This window comes from Neltuma alba, unplaced genomic scaffold (genome assembly GCF_004799145.2).
Source record: "Neltuma alba isolate B1F8T4 unplaced genomic scaffold, ASM479914v2 tig00010746_pilon, whole genome shotgun sequence".
Classification (NCBI taxonomy): domain Eukaryota; kingdom Viridiplantae; phylum Streptophyta; class Magnoliopsida; order Fabales; family Fabaceae; genus Neltuma; species Neltuma alba.
In genome coordinates, this window is record NW_021635573.1 from 703,348 (window position 1) to 720,226 (window position 16,879).

General features: G+C 30.0%; 1 protein-coding gene across 3 annotated transcripts; it reads right to left on the minus strand.

Annotated features, from left to right (window-relative positions):
- Positions 1 to 666: 666 nt before the first annotated feature.
- LOC114758772 (uncharacterized) lies at positions 667 to 14,178 on the minus strand. Of its 3 annotated transcripts, none has more exons than XM_028947865.1 (11): positions 6,186 to 6,248; positions 5,488 to 5,569; positions 4,727 to 5,108; positions 4,397 to 4,480; positions 3,977 to 4,312; positions 3,712 to 3,847; positions 3,440 to 3,602; positions 3,162 to 3,287; positions 2,803 to 2,997; positions 2,096 to 2,218; positions 667 to 1,031 (listed from the first exon to the last, which is right to left on the minus strand). In XM_028947865.1, exons 3-11 carry the CDS (start codon positions 4,995 to 4,997, stop codon positions 930 to 932), a joined length of 1,536 nt encoding a protein of 511 aa, XP_028803698.1. In that variant the 5' UTR covers positions 4,998 to 5,108; positions 5,488 to 5,569; positions 6,186 to 6,248; the 3' UTR covers positions 667 to 929. The 3 variants fall into 3 exon arrangements, with proteins under 3 accessions (XP_028803698.1, XP_028803697.1, XP_028803699.1); XM_028947864.1 differs by having other exon boundaries at positions 5,488 to 5,621; positions 6,186 to 6,244; XM_028947866.1 differs by lacking the exons at positions 5,488 to 5,569; positions 6,186 to 6,248 and adding an exon at positions 14,168 to 14,178 and having other exon boundaries at positions 4,727 to 4,964.
- Between the last annotated feature and the right edge of the window lie 2,701 nt (positions 14,179 to 16,879).

Consider the following 16,879-nt stretch of genomic DNA (forward strand, 5'->3'; position numbering starts at 1 on the left):
TCATAAATAGTATAACTTATAATAAAATTTATATTATATATAAACATGTGGATATTTAGACATGGATATATTAATTATAATTATTGATTATATGTTCATTTTTACTTGTAAAATGTACATAAAATTTGTTTAATATATATAGCCTACATATTATTTTAATTGATAATGGAGGCATTAAGACACACACACACACACATAAATATCTGCCTTGATGAACTCTTGGCTTGTCCTTGAATCTTAGAGATACTCGTTCTTGTTATATTACACCACATATAAGCAAACCTTTTCAGGTGTCCTAGAATATAATCACAATCCATATTTTGCATGAGTTGTTCTAACTTAAACATAGAAGACAAAAGTATTTTAAAAAAGTATTTTATGCAAAACAAGACAAACTCCTCTATGCTTGAACATGAAATATTATGAATACAAAAAGAAATAAATAAGCTTTAATTTAGTAAGTAATATCATTTTCCCTCGAGAGAAGCGGCAACTTCAACTTTAAAAAGAAAAAAGAACCGCAATAATAAATCAATTTATCAATAAGAGTGTGTGTGTGTGTGTAAAGTTCACAGCAGGGTACATTGTTCAAAAGCTTTGGATAGTGAGGCTCATTTCTCAAACTCTGTATAATACATTATGTTCACTTTCTGTAACTGAAAAAAACCAAAAAGAATCATCCCTTTTCAATTAATGCTCCATGAAATGTAGTAAAGAAATTCAATATTGCATTTCACAGAATGCTTATTATGTTTCTTCTTGTTTCTTTTTTTCCCCTCCCAAATTTGCATCTCTTCTACCTCTTTCCCAGAGTGATCAGAGTCATCACACAGATTGAGCAGCCATTCTTCACAGAGGGTGTTCCTCTCAATGCATTTTTCATTGGTTTTTTCTGCATCAACTGGCTGTTGTCCCAATCAAATTTCAAATTAAGTTACAATGGTGGGAATTTGACCTCTGTTAACAAAGTCGATCTTATTCAACCGCAAGCAACACAAGACTTGTTCTGGTAGTTCCTCTAGCTTTTGTGCCTATCAGAGCATATAAATTCAAAGGCCATAGAAATCAATATTTACATATCTACTCCTCTAATCCTTGATATAAAAGTTATTTAACTAATCTAGTTAGATTAAAGAAGCTAAATAGATTACTTAATTCTAACAAATGGACACCATCTTCCTAAAATACCCAATATAACATTAGATTATATATCAATTTATGAGTTAGATAAATTAGTTTGGAAGAAAATGATAAACACGAAAGATAAAAATGAAATAAGGTCTCACATTTAAGACCACAACTAAATTTCTAACCAACTCCCATGTTTAGGACCGAAGAAGTAGTACACTATCATTATCATAACATGGCAGTTTTTCCTTCAGTTCATCATGGCCAAGAGCATCCTATACGAACAGGAAAGATGAATCTCCCTTAGGGTATTGCAAAGGACTGCATTTTCATAACTATATATGCTCTATACACAAGGGATGGGAATCAAACTTACAACTTTTTATTTAAGGAATATGAGCCTCTACTACGTCAAACTAAGTTGGCATAGTGGTGCTTTTTATTACCTTTTTATTTGGGGAGAATGACAGTAACTCCCAGTGATTTGCACCGACAATTCTTATTTGCAGCTATCTGAATGAATATTTCCAACTCATCTTCTTTCAAAATGTTTCGAGATCTAAGTCATTCTCCCTTTTATCTACTAGCATTACTACTGTCTCTAAGCCTCTGATAATATATATATATATATATTTATAGAATCAGCTTTTCATAGATTGGTTTTCCCTAAGAATTTACATTCTCAGTTAGCTTTCTAGCTGATTCAATTTGGTATTGATAGAAAAGATTGAAAAATGATTTCCAGGTAATATTCCATTGATTCATTTAGTTTAATTTTATAAATATGAGATACTAGATAACATGCTGAGGGAACAGGGAAGGATGACTAATCCTGTCTTTCTGATTATGATATATGCTAGCATTTGTATTAAATAGCATTGATTTCATCAGTATAATTGAAGGCAAAATTGTTTGATCAACTTGATATCAGAAGCGTTAAGCTTAAAGTGGTCAGATTATGCCTTACCTGGATAGTTAAGCCCACATTAAGTATTCCATTATGTACACGATCTCGCAGTGAATCAAGCCCTTTCCTGGATATGTAGCTAAACCGATGAATATCCAGATCAATTTCAAAATAGTTAGGTCCCTGCAATTAATATGGATAGAATCTTACTGCACTAAATTTAAAACTAGTTGTGGTGGAATGTGAAAGAATTGAGCTGTATTAATATGAGCATGATACTATTATAGGAGAAAAGCATATATAAACAACACTTTGCTCTCCAAAAAAGGTGTTTTGTTAAACAACCCAACAGAAATGTTTTTGGCATGCTTTCACACAAATATATTCACAACAACGAAATTATATAATGCATTTAAAGAGAGAAAGAGAAAAGAGATTGTGAATGTAGAACTGGAACGTGGAACCCATATAAGATTATGTTCTATTATAACACACTCTGAATATATGAACGTAGAGGATCTAATTTGAAATATATTCCAGTCGTTCAATAACTAAACCAATGAAGGGCAGGGATAGATTCAAAGGTCACTTTATTATAGCAAAACATTTGAAATGATAACCAAGTTGTATACAAAAACATCAATATCATGATGAGTTAAAAAGTTAAATTCAAGTGAGTAGAATATGCTAAGTTTAAAAATTTCCCAATTCCAACAGTCTTTAATCTGATGATTAGTCAAGAATTTTATAACATGACGTTTATATACCTTAAAGAAAATGTGTTGAGGGCGTGAAAGCACTGGCTTGCCATTGTAGGCGTTTATAAGCTTCTTCTCTGTTGAGCTCAATTGAAGGTCCTCTGGGTTAACCACCTCAGCCAAAATTTTCAGTCTTTCCCTATAGGGAACCTCAGTTTCTTTCGTCAACCCCTTCACCTTCTCCATCTCACCATCCACTAGCCTCTGATACAACCAATACAGTTATCTAATTAAACAGATACTCAAGAAGAAGCCAAATTGATATTTCAGTTTCCAAAAGCCAAGGAGCATGTGCACATCACATTTGGAAGTGTCATCTTAAAGATTTTTAAAAGTTCTATAGAGTAGCCATGGATGAGGGGACATACCTTGATACTATCCTGAAAGTGACAAGAGATATCTTTGCTGAAATTATCAGATACTTTGAAATATAATACAAGACTCATGCCTTCACCGTCTCCATCACTGAACATAGAGGCAGGGTATGTTGGCAACTGATACAAAAATAAAATAATTATACACATTCCTTCAGGATTTTTTTTAACAGAAAAATAACATTCATAGGGGGATAGGCTTCATCAAAGGACAAGGTACAGTTTACTAGCATAAAGGTGAAAGCATATAATTTTGAGTTTGAAAATCAAACCTGTATATTAACAATAAGAAGTGACGGAACTTTCTCATGCCCTTTGACAGATGGAAGTTCAAGATGCTGAGCAATGTGATTGATCTTCTTTGGGCAAACAAACAAATCCACACCTATTGGTGTATAAGCGCTACAAGTTGGAGCTGGACACTTTTGCTTATCACTGCATAATTAATTGAATATATAAATCCTAGCTTCTAAGGAAACAAAATAGTGTCAATTATACTTACTACTAGATATGATAAAATTTGACAGAAAATTTTCTGACATGCCTGAAAAAATTCTTCCCCCGGAGCCTAAACACTGAGGGCGAGATTGTGGACCAGGATCCAGGCAATGGCTTCTCCAGAGCTGAACACTGAATTTGAAACCCTGCTCTGGGATGGTAAAGTAATCTCTCAGGTGCACCTGCTCAGCCACTCATTTAATATCATAACACTGACTGATCTAGATATCTATTTGCAAAATTTATCCAAAATCAGTAACTGGAAACCAAGAAACCTTTTCTTCTTCCCAAAAAATAATTTCTGTACTCACGTGATCCAGTCTTTTCATTCCCATCAACGGATTTTCTTGTGACCGAAACCATGATAACTGTTGATTGCGTTATGTGTGATGTTTGAGGACTCGCTGGGGAATGATTCATGTCATTAAAATTGACTGAAGGAATTAGAACAGGCAAGCAAGGCTTTGAGTTCTTTTCTTGAATTTTCTCTTCATTCTTATAGTTGCCCCCATCTATTTTGAGATAACTTTCATAGAACCCTTCATATGCATTACAGCCTGAGTTTCCAAAGCATGATGCACTTTCATATTGGAGTAGCTGAGTATTAGGGACACTCCCCAAAGTATTACCCACAAAAGGAAAGCAATCTGTCGGTCACAGAATTTGAATCAGAAAGATTGTCACAAATCTTAAATCATGGACAGATAAAATAATACATATAGGTGCATTACCTCCATGCACACTGATGAAGTCATCATCTGAATCAGATTCAATCATGCTGACCGAGTCAAACCATGCTTCCTCTTGGCACGATCCTGAAAGACATACAGTGCTCAGCATGATCATACAAGGTAACTCTCTCAGCCCAAGGAAATCAAAAACCCCAATGCCATAACAAAAGGACTATAAAAAATATGTAACCAAAGGATATGACAAAATGCACGACAGATTGCTCACTACAAACTCTCTTTCTGTCCGATAACATGTATCCCCAGATCATTGGCATCCAAGAACTGCGTGTGTGTGTGTGTGTGTGTGAGAGAGAGAGAGAGAGAGGATACCATTTCCATCGGATTGGTTATGACTGTGATATTGTAGTTGGGTGAGATGAAATGTCATGTTGGAAACCTCAGACCTCCGGCCCTTGTCAAAGTCCAAGTGAACAAAGTCACCGAGAGAAAAATCGCCAACATGATTTCCAGCACTGCTGAGTCTTTTCAAGGACATGTCAGCAACGCCAGTGGGTATTTTTCCTCGGACATTGGCGTGTTTGTGCCTGTTTCTCCCATGAGTTTTGCCCTTCCTTTTTGATTTTGAGGCACAACCCCCCATTGAAACTACTTTTTCACAACTGCTAACATCAAATTTCTTTTGTTCATGTATGGTTTCAATTCAATTGAAATAGCAGGCACTGTGTCTGTAACCTCCCAAAGAAGCCAGGACCTACCAACCATGTCAGGTTGCCAACAATGGAGTTTTCATCAAGAAAAGGAAATGCAGAAGAATTGGCCAAAACGAAGTTAAATGGCTGAATTCCAAATCTTTTGTTTTTTATAATTATATTTCCCCGTACAATTAAGTAATGATTCAAAATGTAGATTAATATACATTATCTAATATCTGCTGCCCTTAAACTTGCTGATTCTAAATGAACATACCAGTGGAAGAAACTAACAGGTAAAAGATATTCTGGTTTTTCCTAGGCTACTGGAAACAACTTTGGTGAGCTTTCTTTCCGCAGATTTCATGTGAAACGTTACACACGAACTCTCTCTCTCTCTCTTTTTCTCTCTATATCCTATTTCTCAAATTGAGCACGTACCTGTAACTCGAAGAAGCACATTCCAGAGAGAAGCATCGTCCCTTGATCCAAGATCCATAGCCGATGGTGTTCAATACCTTCCCTGTTCATCTACATCAAGGCCATTTATGTACACCACCAACTACGAAGAAACCCTGAAGGCAATAATTAAGTTATTAAAAAAATCACAAGTTCTTTAAAAGGTGTAAAATATTGACGCATTTTAATAAAAGCCAGTCTGAAAGTTCTGGGTTGAACGGCGTCAACAGGTAGGCCCAACTTCAATAATCAATCATATCAGCAATGGGAAAAGCAGCAGTAATAATAATAATACATGAATACTATCCATTTCATACATGTATTCGGCTGGCAGAGAGTCCTTGTTTTGAACAGTGAAAAATCAAACACATGGGGTCAAAAGTGGAGAAGATGATGCTGTTCCATATTCCTTAACACAGAAATACTTAACAGAAGAAGTGGGCCATTCTGGGCTTTAATGTTTGATCAATGGGAACACCATACAAGCATTATGAGCATCTCATGAGATACTAAAATCAACTGAAAGTATAAAATAATGAGACAGCTTCAAAGGCATATCATCAAGTACAACACATGCATGAAGAAAAATTGGACCACAAGAAACAAGGAGATGGCAAAAGCATCTTTCTGATTCATGATGAACAGAGGAAGGGGAGAGACAGAAAGAGAGAAAGAACGACCTGAGGGAAAGTTTCAGCATGAATGAGGAACCTCGTTCCCAGAAAGGAACTCTGATTCCTCGTGTGTGAGTTGCTCTTTTTCGACCTGTGCGGTTTGGTTTGGGAGGGGGGGATTGAGCAAAAATATAGAAGAAGAACGAACAGTTTTTGCTCAAATCGGATAGAGATAGAGACAAAAAAAGATTACACAAGTTCACCAAACTCCGTTGTTTTCGGATCCTACATGGTTGTCACTCTTCTTCATTCTCTCATATTCAATGCCTCAATGGCTCAATCTATCTATTCTCAAGTCTCTTCCTCTGTTTTTGGATTCTTACCAGGAATTACACTCTGTTTTTTCCTTTCTTCTTCCTTCAATGGGAAAAAAGGAAGATTTTGTTAATGCGTCGCAGGTAGAATATTCACTTTTGTTTTGTTTTCTTCCTTTCATTTCGCCGGCAAAATGATGTTACCATGAGCTGCTTGTCCACGTGGCGCCGTGTTAGGGCCTCGAATCTTGTGTCATGAAACATGTGGGAATTGGATGCCACGGGGGACCAAGATTTTAAATGCAAGGCCTCGTGAATCACTTTGTTTACCCCAATGAACCAAACGGAAGTTTATTAGTGTCATCAAAAGGCACTAAAATCCTCACCCCCAAAAAAAAAAAAGGCACTAAAATTCGGACCGTCAATTCATTCACGATAGGCCCGTATTTCAACTTAATTATACTTTCTCCGCTCCTTGTTATACCAAGAAATGAAACAAGGAAATTACATCAAAAAAAAAAAGAAAAAAGAACAAGGAATGAAAATTAAATCATTAAATTTGTCCCAAATTAATACTCCCTCCGTTCTTTTTTATAAGTAATCTTAGATTTCATTACTTAGACTAAAAAATTAGTTAAAAATAATAAATAAATAAAAATTAAAAGTTATTTCTTCAAAATACCTTTATTTATAAAGGAGAGAGACTATAAGAAAGAGAATAAAAAAATTATTATAATAAAGAAAATTATGAAAGAGAGAAAATGTGGATGGAGTGATTTGAAAAATGAGATAATAAATATATTGAATATTAAAATAAGTAATTAATGAGGTAAAATAGGAAAGTTGCTGCAAAAATTTAAGAAAATTTGCAAATATTATTTATATTTAGGAACAAGAGAAAAATAATAGTTGTTACTTATAAAAAAAGATAGAAGGAGTAATTCTTTCAAAATGGCCCCCGACTTAAATAATGGAGATAGAGAAACATGAAATTTGATGAGCATATAAAAGTACTTATTTGCTCCCATTTATAATGCAGAGAGAGAAAATATTGTTTGGTCTTATTTATAAGGCATTGAAAGAAATTTTTTATATGGATATACAATTTTATCCTTCATTTATGATTGTGTTAACTTTATTTACATGAAGAATAATATATATTAAACAAGTATAAAGTCAGAAAATTGTTAAATTTTAAATAAGAGTTAATAAAGTATAATGTTTGTCTTAATCTGTGTAAAACATATTAAAAGTGACTTATAAATAGAATTAGATGAGTATAGAGTAAACACTCAACTTAATAATAAGGGTAAAATTGAAAAATAGCAATTAATGAGTTAGATGATGACTTATATTTAGGACTAAAAAATGTTTTCAGGCTACGCTTTATAATAGAGACAAGAGGGAGTATTGATTATAATTAAATTAAGGGAAAATGTGTAATTTTATTCCTAATTTTATCTTTCAGATGCACTTGCACCTCAATTTTTTAGTGATACAATTTTACGTATGATACTTTTTTGTACAAGTTTATCCTTGATCTATATTGTGCCAAAAAAAATTATAGGTAAAATTAAACCATTGAAAAGATTGGGATGCAGGGTGCACCCGAAAAATAAAATCAGAGGCAAAATTACATTTTTACTCTTAAATTAATGGAAGCAGATCCTTTCATGACCCTTTTTCTTCTTTTCTTCTTAGGATCTCGTCTCCACTGTTGAATTCAAAAATAAATGGTTCAGATTTAATATTTCATAAAACTATTATTATGATATTACATTAAAAAAAAAAAAGAGGATGAATATCTTATCTTAAAATATTAAATCTAAACTATTTATTTTCTGATCCAATAATGGAGATGAGATTCTAGGAGGAAAACAACTTAATACTCCTCTGTTCCTAGACATTGAGCATAAAGTGCTTATTATAATTTGGATTATCCTAATTGATTTTGGATAGTTCAAATTTAATTCAAACTTTTATTATATTTTAAATAATTTTTATTCTAATAAATATAGAATTCAAAATAAAGATAATTTTATAATTCACAATTCTCAAAAGATCAATTTATTATAAAAAATTACATATTAAAATTTTAAATTTGGATCGTTCAAATCAAATTTTATATGGTTGAAATTTTATCATAATAATGAGCGCACATTATTTATAGCTATGATGATTAATGAGCACTCAATGAGTACCCATTACGGAGTTGATTCTAATCTTAAATGTAAAATCTGAATCTATTTTGTATCTTATAGTTATTATTTTTTCAAACTAATTTAACGAACATATATACTAATATATAATCTAATATCACATAGAGATATTTAAAGGAGATCATTTCACATTTGTTACTTATAATTAACTAATTTATTTAGTTTTTTTAATTTACTTAAATTAGTTAAATAACTCTTATATTATAGATAAGAAGAGTACTAATATTTTTAGTTGTATACTGATTAACATACTTCATTCTTTTATAATTTTGCGGTAAAATTTTAAAATATTATTCGATCTTAAATATATATATATATAGTAAAAATGTGGGAATTAAAATCCCACCCCTCTTTTATTGTGAGCTGTTGTCATATTTTTAATTGCTAGACAATACTCCCTCTAATTCTTATAAGCGTTAAATAACTAATTCACAAATAACAAATGATTAGCTAAAATTACTTAAAAGTAATAAACATGTTAGAAATATATTTTTATTTTCAAATATGCCCTTATAATAAATGAGAAAAAGGATAAAAAAGAATGGGTGAAAATGTGATAAGAGAAAATATAACAAATGAAAGACAATAAATAATTAAGAAAAAAAATTTAAAAATTATATTAAATGTTAAGACAAATCCAAATTAATGCTTATAAAATGGATTACACATCTCTCAAATTAAAGCATATAAATAGGATCGGAAAGAGTATTTTATTATAATCTTTGGTGAAAGACGAAATTGAAAACTCACATTTTATCATCATTTCTTACAAATCATGAAGTTATTTAATTTTACTTTATAATTATCACGGAAGGGAATGCCTTATATAGACTCCTATTTTCCCTTGATATATAGGAAATAACAGTCTTTCAACTTGTGGTTCAATCCCAATTGCAAAGTTTGGACAGACGGGAAGGAGTTGAAAAACTTGCACAAAATTTGCTGAAATAGATTATATATTTTACTCTACATGATATATTAATTAAAACAAAAAATTTTTAAGAAATTAATATTAACGTAATAATAATATTTTAAAATCAAACTTATTAGCTACCGAATGCCAAGAGATACCAATCTCGGTTGATGTGACTGGTGGAGGTTTTTTTTTTTTGTCACTTTAATAGTTGGGATTTCAGCCCTTGTGCATATGGTAGCAGGTAGCCCAGTCAAAAGAGATATATTGTTCCGATCCTAAATATAAGACCTTTTATACATACTAATATAAAGGTTTTATATTTAGAATCAGAGGAGTACTAATTATTCTCAGCACTAGTATTTGTTTGGAGTCATAGTCTTTTTAATTGTAATTTCTAAAATATAAAGTGGGGTATGTGGAAAGATTTTATTTCCGTTTACGTAAACGTGTTTGGGGGTATTTGGATAAAAATCAAACTATAATTTTAAAAGCGCTTTTACAATTTACGAAATAAATATGTGAAAGAGTTTGCCTCATTTAGAAAAGTACTTTTTAAAAATACTTTTGAGGGTTGTCAAACATTCTCTTAAATAGTATGAAATATACACTTTACAAATGAAAAAAGGACCATGGAGTGTAGCTATCTGCATACTTAGAGGTTAACAATACTAGTAGCAAAATTACAGAGGTTAAAGATAATCACAGAGTAAAATTATATGTTTAATTAAAAAAAACACACAGTATCAAATTTAAAGTTAAAAAAAAAAAAGAACTATAGGCAACTGAAAAATGATTTTTCCTATATCATTCCTTGTGGGTATTAGTATTTGTTATCTATGAAATATACTCCTCACATGCGGAAAAGAAGGGAACGTGGAGTATGGTCTACATAGTTTAAATATTTTTTTAAATTTAAAAAACTTAGGACAGCTTCAATTAATTGAATTCAATTTTGGTGGAAGCTAAGGCATATTATTTGGGAAAAGGAACAAGAAGAAGATGATGATCGAGAAATTAGAGGCAATAAAAAAATAAAGGGCAGGTCGCGATCGTGGCAGATTGGCTTCCCAAAGCGCGTCCCGTGGGCGAGCACCTGGTCACTACTTGATTACGACTTCCCCCAAATTCCATTCAGGGTTCTATCGGCTTCTTTCATTTTGTTTTTGCGTATCTACTTAATTCTATTTTCTATTCAAGTAAATTAAAATCATTTCTCCTACATTTTTTTAGTTAAAAGGTGATCATATTCAAAATATTGTTGAATCCTAAACGTGACGCATCTCCTTATTAAAATTCGAATCTTAATTTGTCATGTTATGAGAAATTAACTAAATCCTATTAGATCTAACCCCCTATTGATAAATCATAAATATTACTCCCTTCAGTTTAAAATACTATAAGATAAATTTTGTTGAGAGGACTTGATTTTTTTTTCCTAAGATAACATTAATTTTTGTCTAAGTATTTAATGTGTTTTTTTTATCCTAATATATATTCTCTTTCCTCTTTGATTTATTTATTGTATCTTTTACTTATTCTCTTCATTAACAAGAGTGTATTTGAAAAAGAAAATACATACATTACATGTTTATTGTTTTAAACTGATTTTAACTAATTTTTTGATAAATGTAAGTAGATAAAGTTTATCTTATATTTTGAATTAGAGAGTATATTTTTAAATTAGATCAAGAGTAAGCACTAATAACTTAAAGTTACAAACCAGATCAAACCCCCGACCTCTCACTTATCAAGAAGTCTCTTATAAGACTATTAGCATAAATATTATTACCATAATTTATCTCAAGTCTGTGAAACATTGCCTTGTTAACATTTTATTAGATGAGCTTACTGGTCAAAATTGACTCTTTGAACCCAAAAAGGAAGTCCATTCAAGCTAAAAATAATGTCTGGTATGATTGTGAGAATAAGTAATTTTTTCCAAAAATCATTTCAAAGTTGAAGCAACTTTTTTTACTTTTTTTTTAATTTGAACTTTCTTAAATCAACTTTGCAATAGATAATCCAAACAAATTTTTACCAAATTAATAATCTATTTAAATATAAATTTTATTACACTAATTCACTTTTATTTAATCTTATTCTACAAAAGTCAGTTAAAAGAAATGTTATTTTTACAAAGGTTAATACAAACAAGTCCCTACAAAGTTTCAGCTATAATCGTATTAAATATCATTAAAAATTAATTTATAATATTTTTTGAAGACTTTTTATATATAAAAAACAAAACACCTAATTAATTCACATTACTAAAATCTACAGCTTTTATTTAATGATAATAAAATAATGTTTTGTTAAATAAAGACTTGACGTGCAAATATCACATTCTTTTAATTAATATGGTTTAGGCAAGACTGATAAATTAGAATAACATCAAATTGTGTTATTAAAAAAAGAAGAAGAAGAAGAATATCAAAGTGACTAAAATATTGTGTGCCCATGCAAGAGACAGCAACAACAACAGACAACTAAGCAATTGAAGAATTCTATGTATTTGGCAAAGATCAAAGAACTTGAATTCAGTTCTTAATTTTTGTGCTAATTAGGTGAGTGGGGAATAATCATCTGAAAGATACACTTAAACTTAAAAATGAATTGTTTAAATATTATGCAGAGATATTCCCTTTTTGTTTTTATTTTTATTTCTTACACACACACAGTGTTAGTTCTAACCAAAACTTAGAACTAGTTGGTGTATCGAATTGTTTTATACACCAACCTAATAGACATAATTAATTCAAGTCAAACTAAATTGGATTTCACATATATAGAGTTCTTTCATAAGTTTTTTTTTTTATTTACAAAATTGGAATAAGGGGATTACTTAAAAGAATAAATACCAAATCATCTAAATTCATTGTAATTGGTCATTTTCTTAAATTTTTTCCTTTTATTCATGTGAAGTTGCATGGAAAGTCAGGTTCAAGCGTCTTTAATTAAATGAATGATTAATTAATTAACCGATGAACTAATTAATTGCTTGAAAGAAAATTTAAAAAGAAAGCCAAAAAATAAGGTTCAAGTTCAAGATATTTTAATTTCAAATGGACAGGTCAATCATTGTGTTTAGGCACTAAGCTGCTTTCATGACAATATTGTCTCCCATAAAGCTCTCTTTTCCTTTGATTTGTTATTTTACATACCAAATCAACTCCATTGTTGATTTTATAAAATATTATTTAAGTATGACTACTAAAAAAACTAATTTAGGACTTCCTTTTTCTTTACGATAATCTAAATCTACTTTTTTTTTCAGGAAAAAAAATCTACATTTTTTAATGCTTATTTAAGCAATCATTCTTAGTGCACTGCTATTTTAAATTGTCAATAATATATTATGTTGAATTCATCGTGAATCTCGCCCCCAGAAAATTATAAGAAAAATATAATAATTAATTAAAAAGTGTTTAACAAACTATCTATAAACAATCATGGCATCAAAAACTTGACCAGTTTAGGTTTAGAACAGATTTTGTATTTGATTTCTTCTGTAAATACTGCACAGTGATGTTTTAATTGATTTTCCGATATTTTAACAAGAGAAGATGATGACAAATAGTTAGGAGAATTTTTCTCCATAACCTGGGCATATTGCATTTATATGATGAAATCACTTTGAATAATCAATATTTATGTATTAATATGTTTAAAGAAGTTACATAATTTGGATATAAAAAAAACAAAGAATGATATAATTTGTTGGACATAATGATTTATGACATCATTTTTAATATAGGTTTTGATTATGACGGATATTAAAAACATTCACTATTACTCCTTCTGTCCTTAATATAAGACCTAATTGTTAAATTAATTTTAATCCTAAATATAAGACCTATTTATCATATTTATCAATTTTTTCTAAATTACTTCTATAGATACTTCCTCAACTATAATCAAGTAAGTGAGGGAGGAAGAATATTAAAAAAGATGATTATGGTAAGGAAAAATATGTCACACTTCTTATAATTAACTAACTTACCTAACTTTTTTAATCTAATCAAATTAGTTAAATAAGTCTTATATTAAAGATCGGAGGAATATTAAGCTTTAAAATTTTCATATACATAATGGCTAATTAACACATAATATGGAACAAAATGTTTCAAAGTGTTTGCTTGTGCTAAAAAAAATTTTATGCATCATCAAATCATATTTCTCCTTACCCTATTGATCTTAGAATGTTTAATATAGGACCTCCTCTAGAAGGTATTTTTTTTTTCCTTTTTATAAAACTCCATAATAGTTTTGATTATTACTAAATATTTTTTTCCATATATGTCCATATTTAATAAGGGTGGTGAGAAAATATAAATTATACTATATTTAAATCTAATATAGTTAATAAGAATAACATTAAAAATCAACTGAAATGTATGACAAATTTAATGCTTTTAGATGTTTTCATTGACATGTATAAATTAGTTAGAAGGTCAGGTCCTTGCAATGAGAACCGTAAAGAGTATAAAACTTTTCACATGCATGACATATATAATAACTTCTATACAACAAAAAATCAGATTGGACACTAAACTAGTCAAGATAATGATTTAAGAATTAGTGGGTCAGATCGAGGTTAACTCAAGATCAAACCGGTCATATTAAAATAATATTATCTAATTAAAAATAGAAAAATATAACAACATTAATAATCACTAACAAAATACAAAGAAATACAATAATAATTTAATTGTAACAAAAGTATAATAATATTAAAAATTTTGATTTTTATGATTCCTCAATAACTAAAATTAGTAATTATTGGTACCAAAATCATTATTAAAATTTATTTAAATTTATAGTGACCGAGATATTAGGGGCCTAACGAGAAAAAAATAGGACAACTAGCAACATAATCATCCAACCCGATTTCATCACCTGTTCACCTCTGTTTGACTGGGTTGATACAAATTTAGCTCTCAAACTAGATCAGATTACTAGCCAATTTTCTGGTTCGATCCCATTTTATTTTTATTTTTCACTGTTTTTATACGTGTTTTTATGCATACTGATATTGATATCTGAATTAACCACCTGATTTACATGTAAAATATATTATCGAGAGTATGCTATGTAATAAATAAAAAAAAGATTGAGTGGTATATTTGGCTTCCTTAAACTTTATATAAAATATATATATATATATATATATAGTACGGGTGTCTTGGCACCCATGCATTCCTATATATTGTATGGGTGTCATTCCTCTGAAATAGAATTCCCATATGTGTGTGTGTGTGTGTGTGTGTGAATGCTATTTTTCATGAACATGCATGGGTGTCTTGGCACCTTCATTAATGGTCCTTCTTTATAAGCACTAAGATAGCTGTCTCCCTTTTCTTATGACTTTTTTTTTTTGGCCTAACATTTCTTGTATGATTTGAAGAACCCATATTAGCTCGTTATTATTAATTATTTTTGTTGGCTTTTGCAAGTTGATGTGTCCTTTTTCAGTCATTTTATTTGCCATGTATTGCCCAATCTTTTGTATGCAACTTGACTAAAAAAAACAAATATTTAAAACAACGTATTATAAGTTTTAGGGAAAAAAATAATCGTTTCATCTATAAGCAGGTTGCCCTACCAACAACATTTTTTATCTGTTTTTTTTTTCACATCTTCGATTTTTTAAAATTTTCAAATTGAATTAAGAGATAAATTCAAGTTATTTCAATATTTTCATAAAATTATATAATTAAATTAATCTCAAAACTTGTAAACATAAGCATATAATCTATTTTGCATAACTATTCTATCAAAGCAAAATTAACAAATCAATAAGAAAAGAAAAAGCAGGCCAATGTATAAATGAGCAAGCTTAAAAAAGCCCACCACAAAATTTGCAGCCGTTTTACTAATAAGTGAATTTTTATTAATAATAGTTGAATCTAACATAACAGATTAATATTTCACAATATAGGGGGTGTTTTGGAAAATTACCAAAAGTGTTTTTGAGACCCAAACCATGGTTTGACCTGAAAAATACCCAAACACCCCATTATATTTTGAAACCATGGTTTAGCCTATCAAAACCATGGTTCCATCCAAAGCAAAAAAATTTTGCTTCTGGACTGTGAAAATACTGCTACTGCATAATTATAGTAGGTGTCAAAGGAGAGAGAAAGCCAGAGCGGATGAATTGAAGTCTCTGAGGTGATGATGAAAATTCCTCACATCAATAGGCTCCTGGACGGTGAAAATTCCTCATATCCATTGTTATATAATGAATTTCAAATTCTATTTTGCAAAAAACCAAAATCATAAGATTTTATGTTTAAAATCTTCAAAATAAAATAATATTTTTCATTTGGCAAAAAAAAAGTCATTTTTTAAAAACATATTTAATCTTATATCTTATAAATATATATATACACATATTAATTATTTATTAATTATATTATCTTATGTATTATTAATTATGTTGGTAAAAAATATATTATTAACAATTTTATGCCTTCAAATTAAAATATATCATAAAATCTATCTTTTATGTAATTATTATATGAACTTATATCTTTTTTAGTAATTTGTATATATAAAAAGTGTTTTTAATAACAACTATCCAAACACTCTCACTTTTCAGAATCATTTTTCACAAAATCTATTTTTTACAAAATCTATTCTCCATAAAATCTATTCTTCATAAGTTATTCTCTAAACTATAGTTTAATTTCATCCAAACACCCCATAATAAATCAAAGTTTGAATCCTTGCTTATCAGAAAGCCATGAGCTTTCATGCTCCTGGTAATCTATAGGTTCTTGCATTCACCACTGCTCATGAGTGAACGCAAAACCTGGTCAGATTTGTGAGGCAGGAATCACTTCCCATAGAGGTGGACCACCTAGGTGCTTCTGACTAATCGGAATCTTCAATGTAATTTCATTATCCTCAGTCCTCACCTTTTTTTTCTTTTGTTCTTCCCCGTGTGGTTGTCAGGGAATCAGATTTTTTTATTTATTTTATTTGTTATTGGACAAACCAAGTTAATATTAAAATAAATACTCCTCAGGTCCTTAATATAAGACCCATTTAACTAATTTGATTAGATTAAGGAAGTTAGGTAAGTTAGTTAATTATAAGAAAAGTGACACATTTTTCCTAAAACACTATAATCATCTTTCTTAATACCCCTCTCCCTCTTCTACTTGATTGTGGTTTTTTTTTTTTTGACCGGATACTTGATTGTGGTTGAGAGAGTATCCATATGGGTAATTTAGAAAAAATTGATAAATATGATAAATGGGTCTTATATTTAGGACCAAAACTAATTTAAGAATTGGGTCTTATATT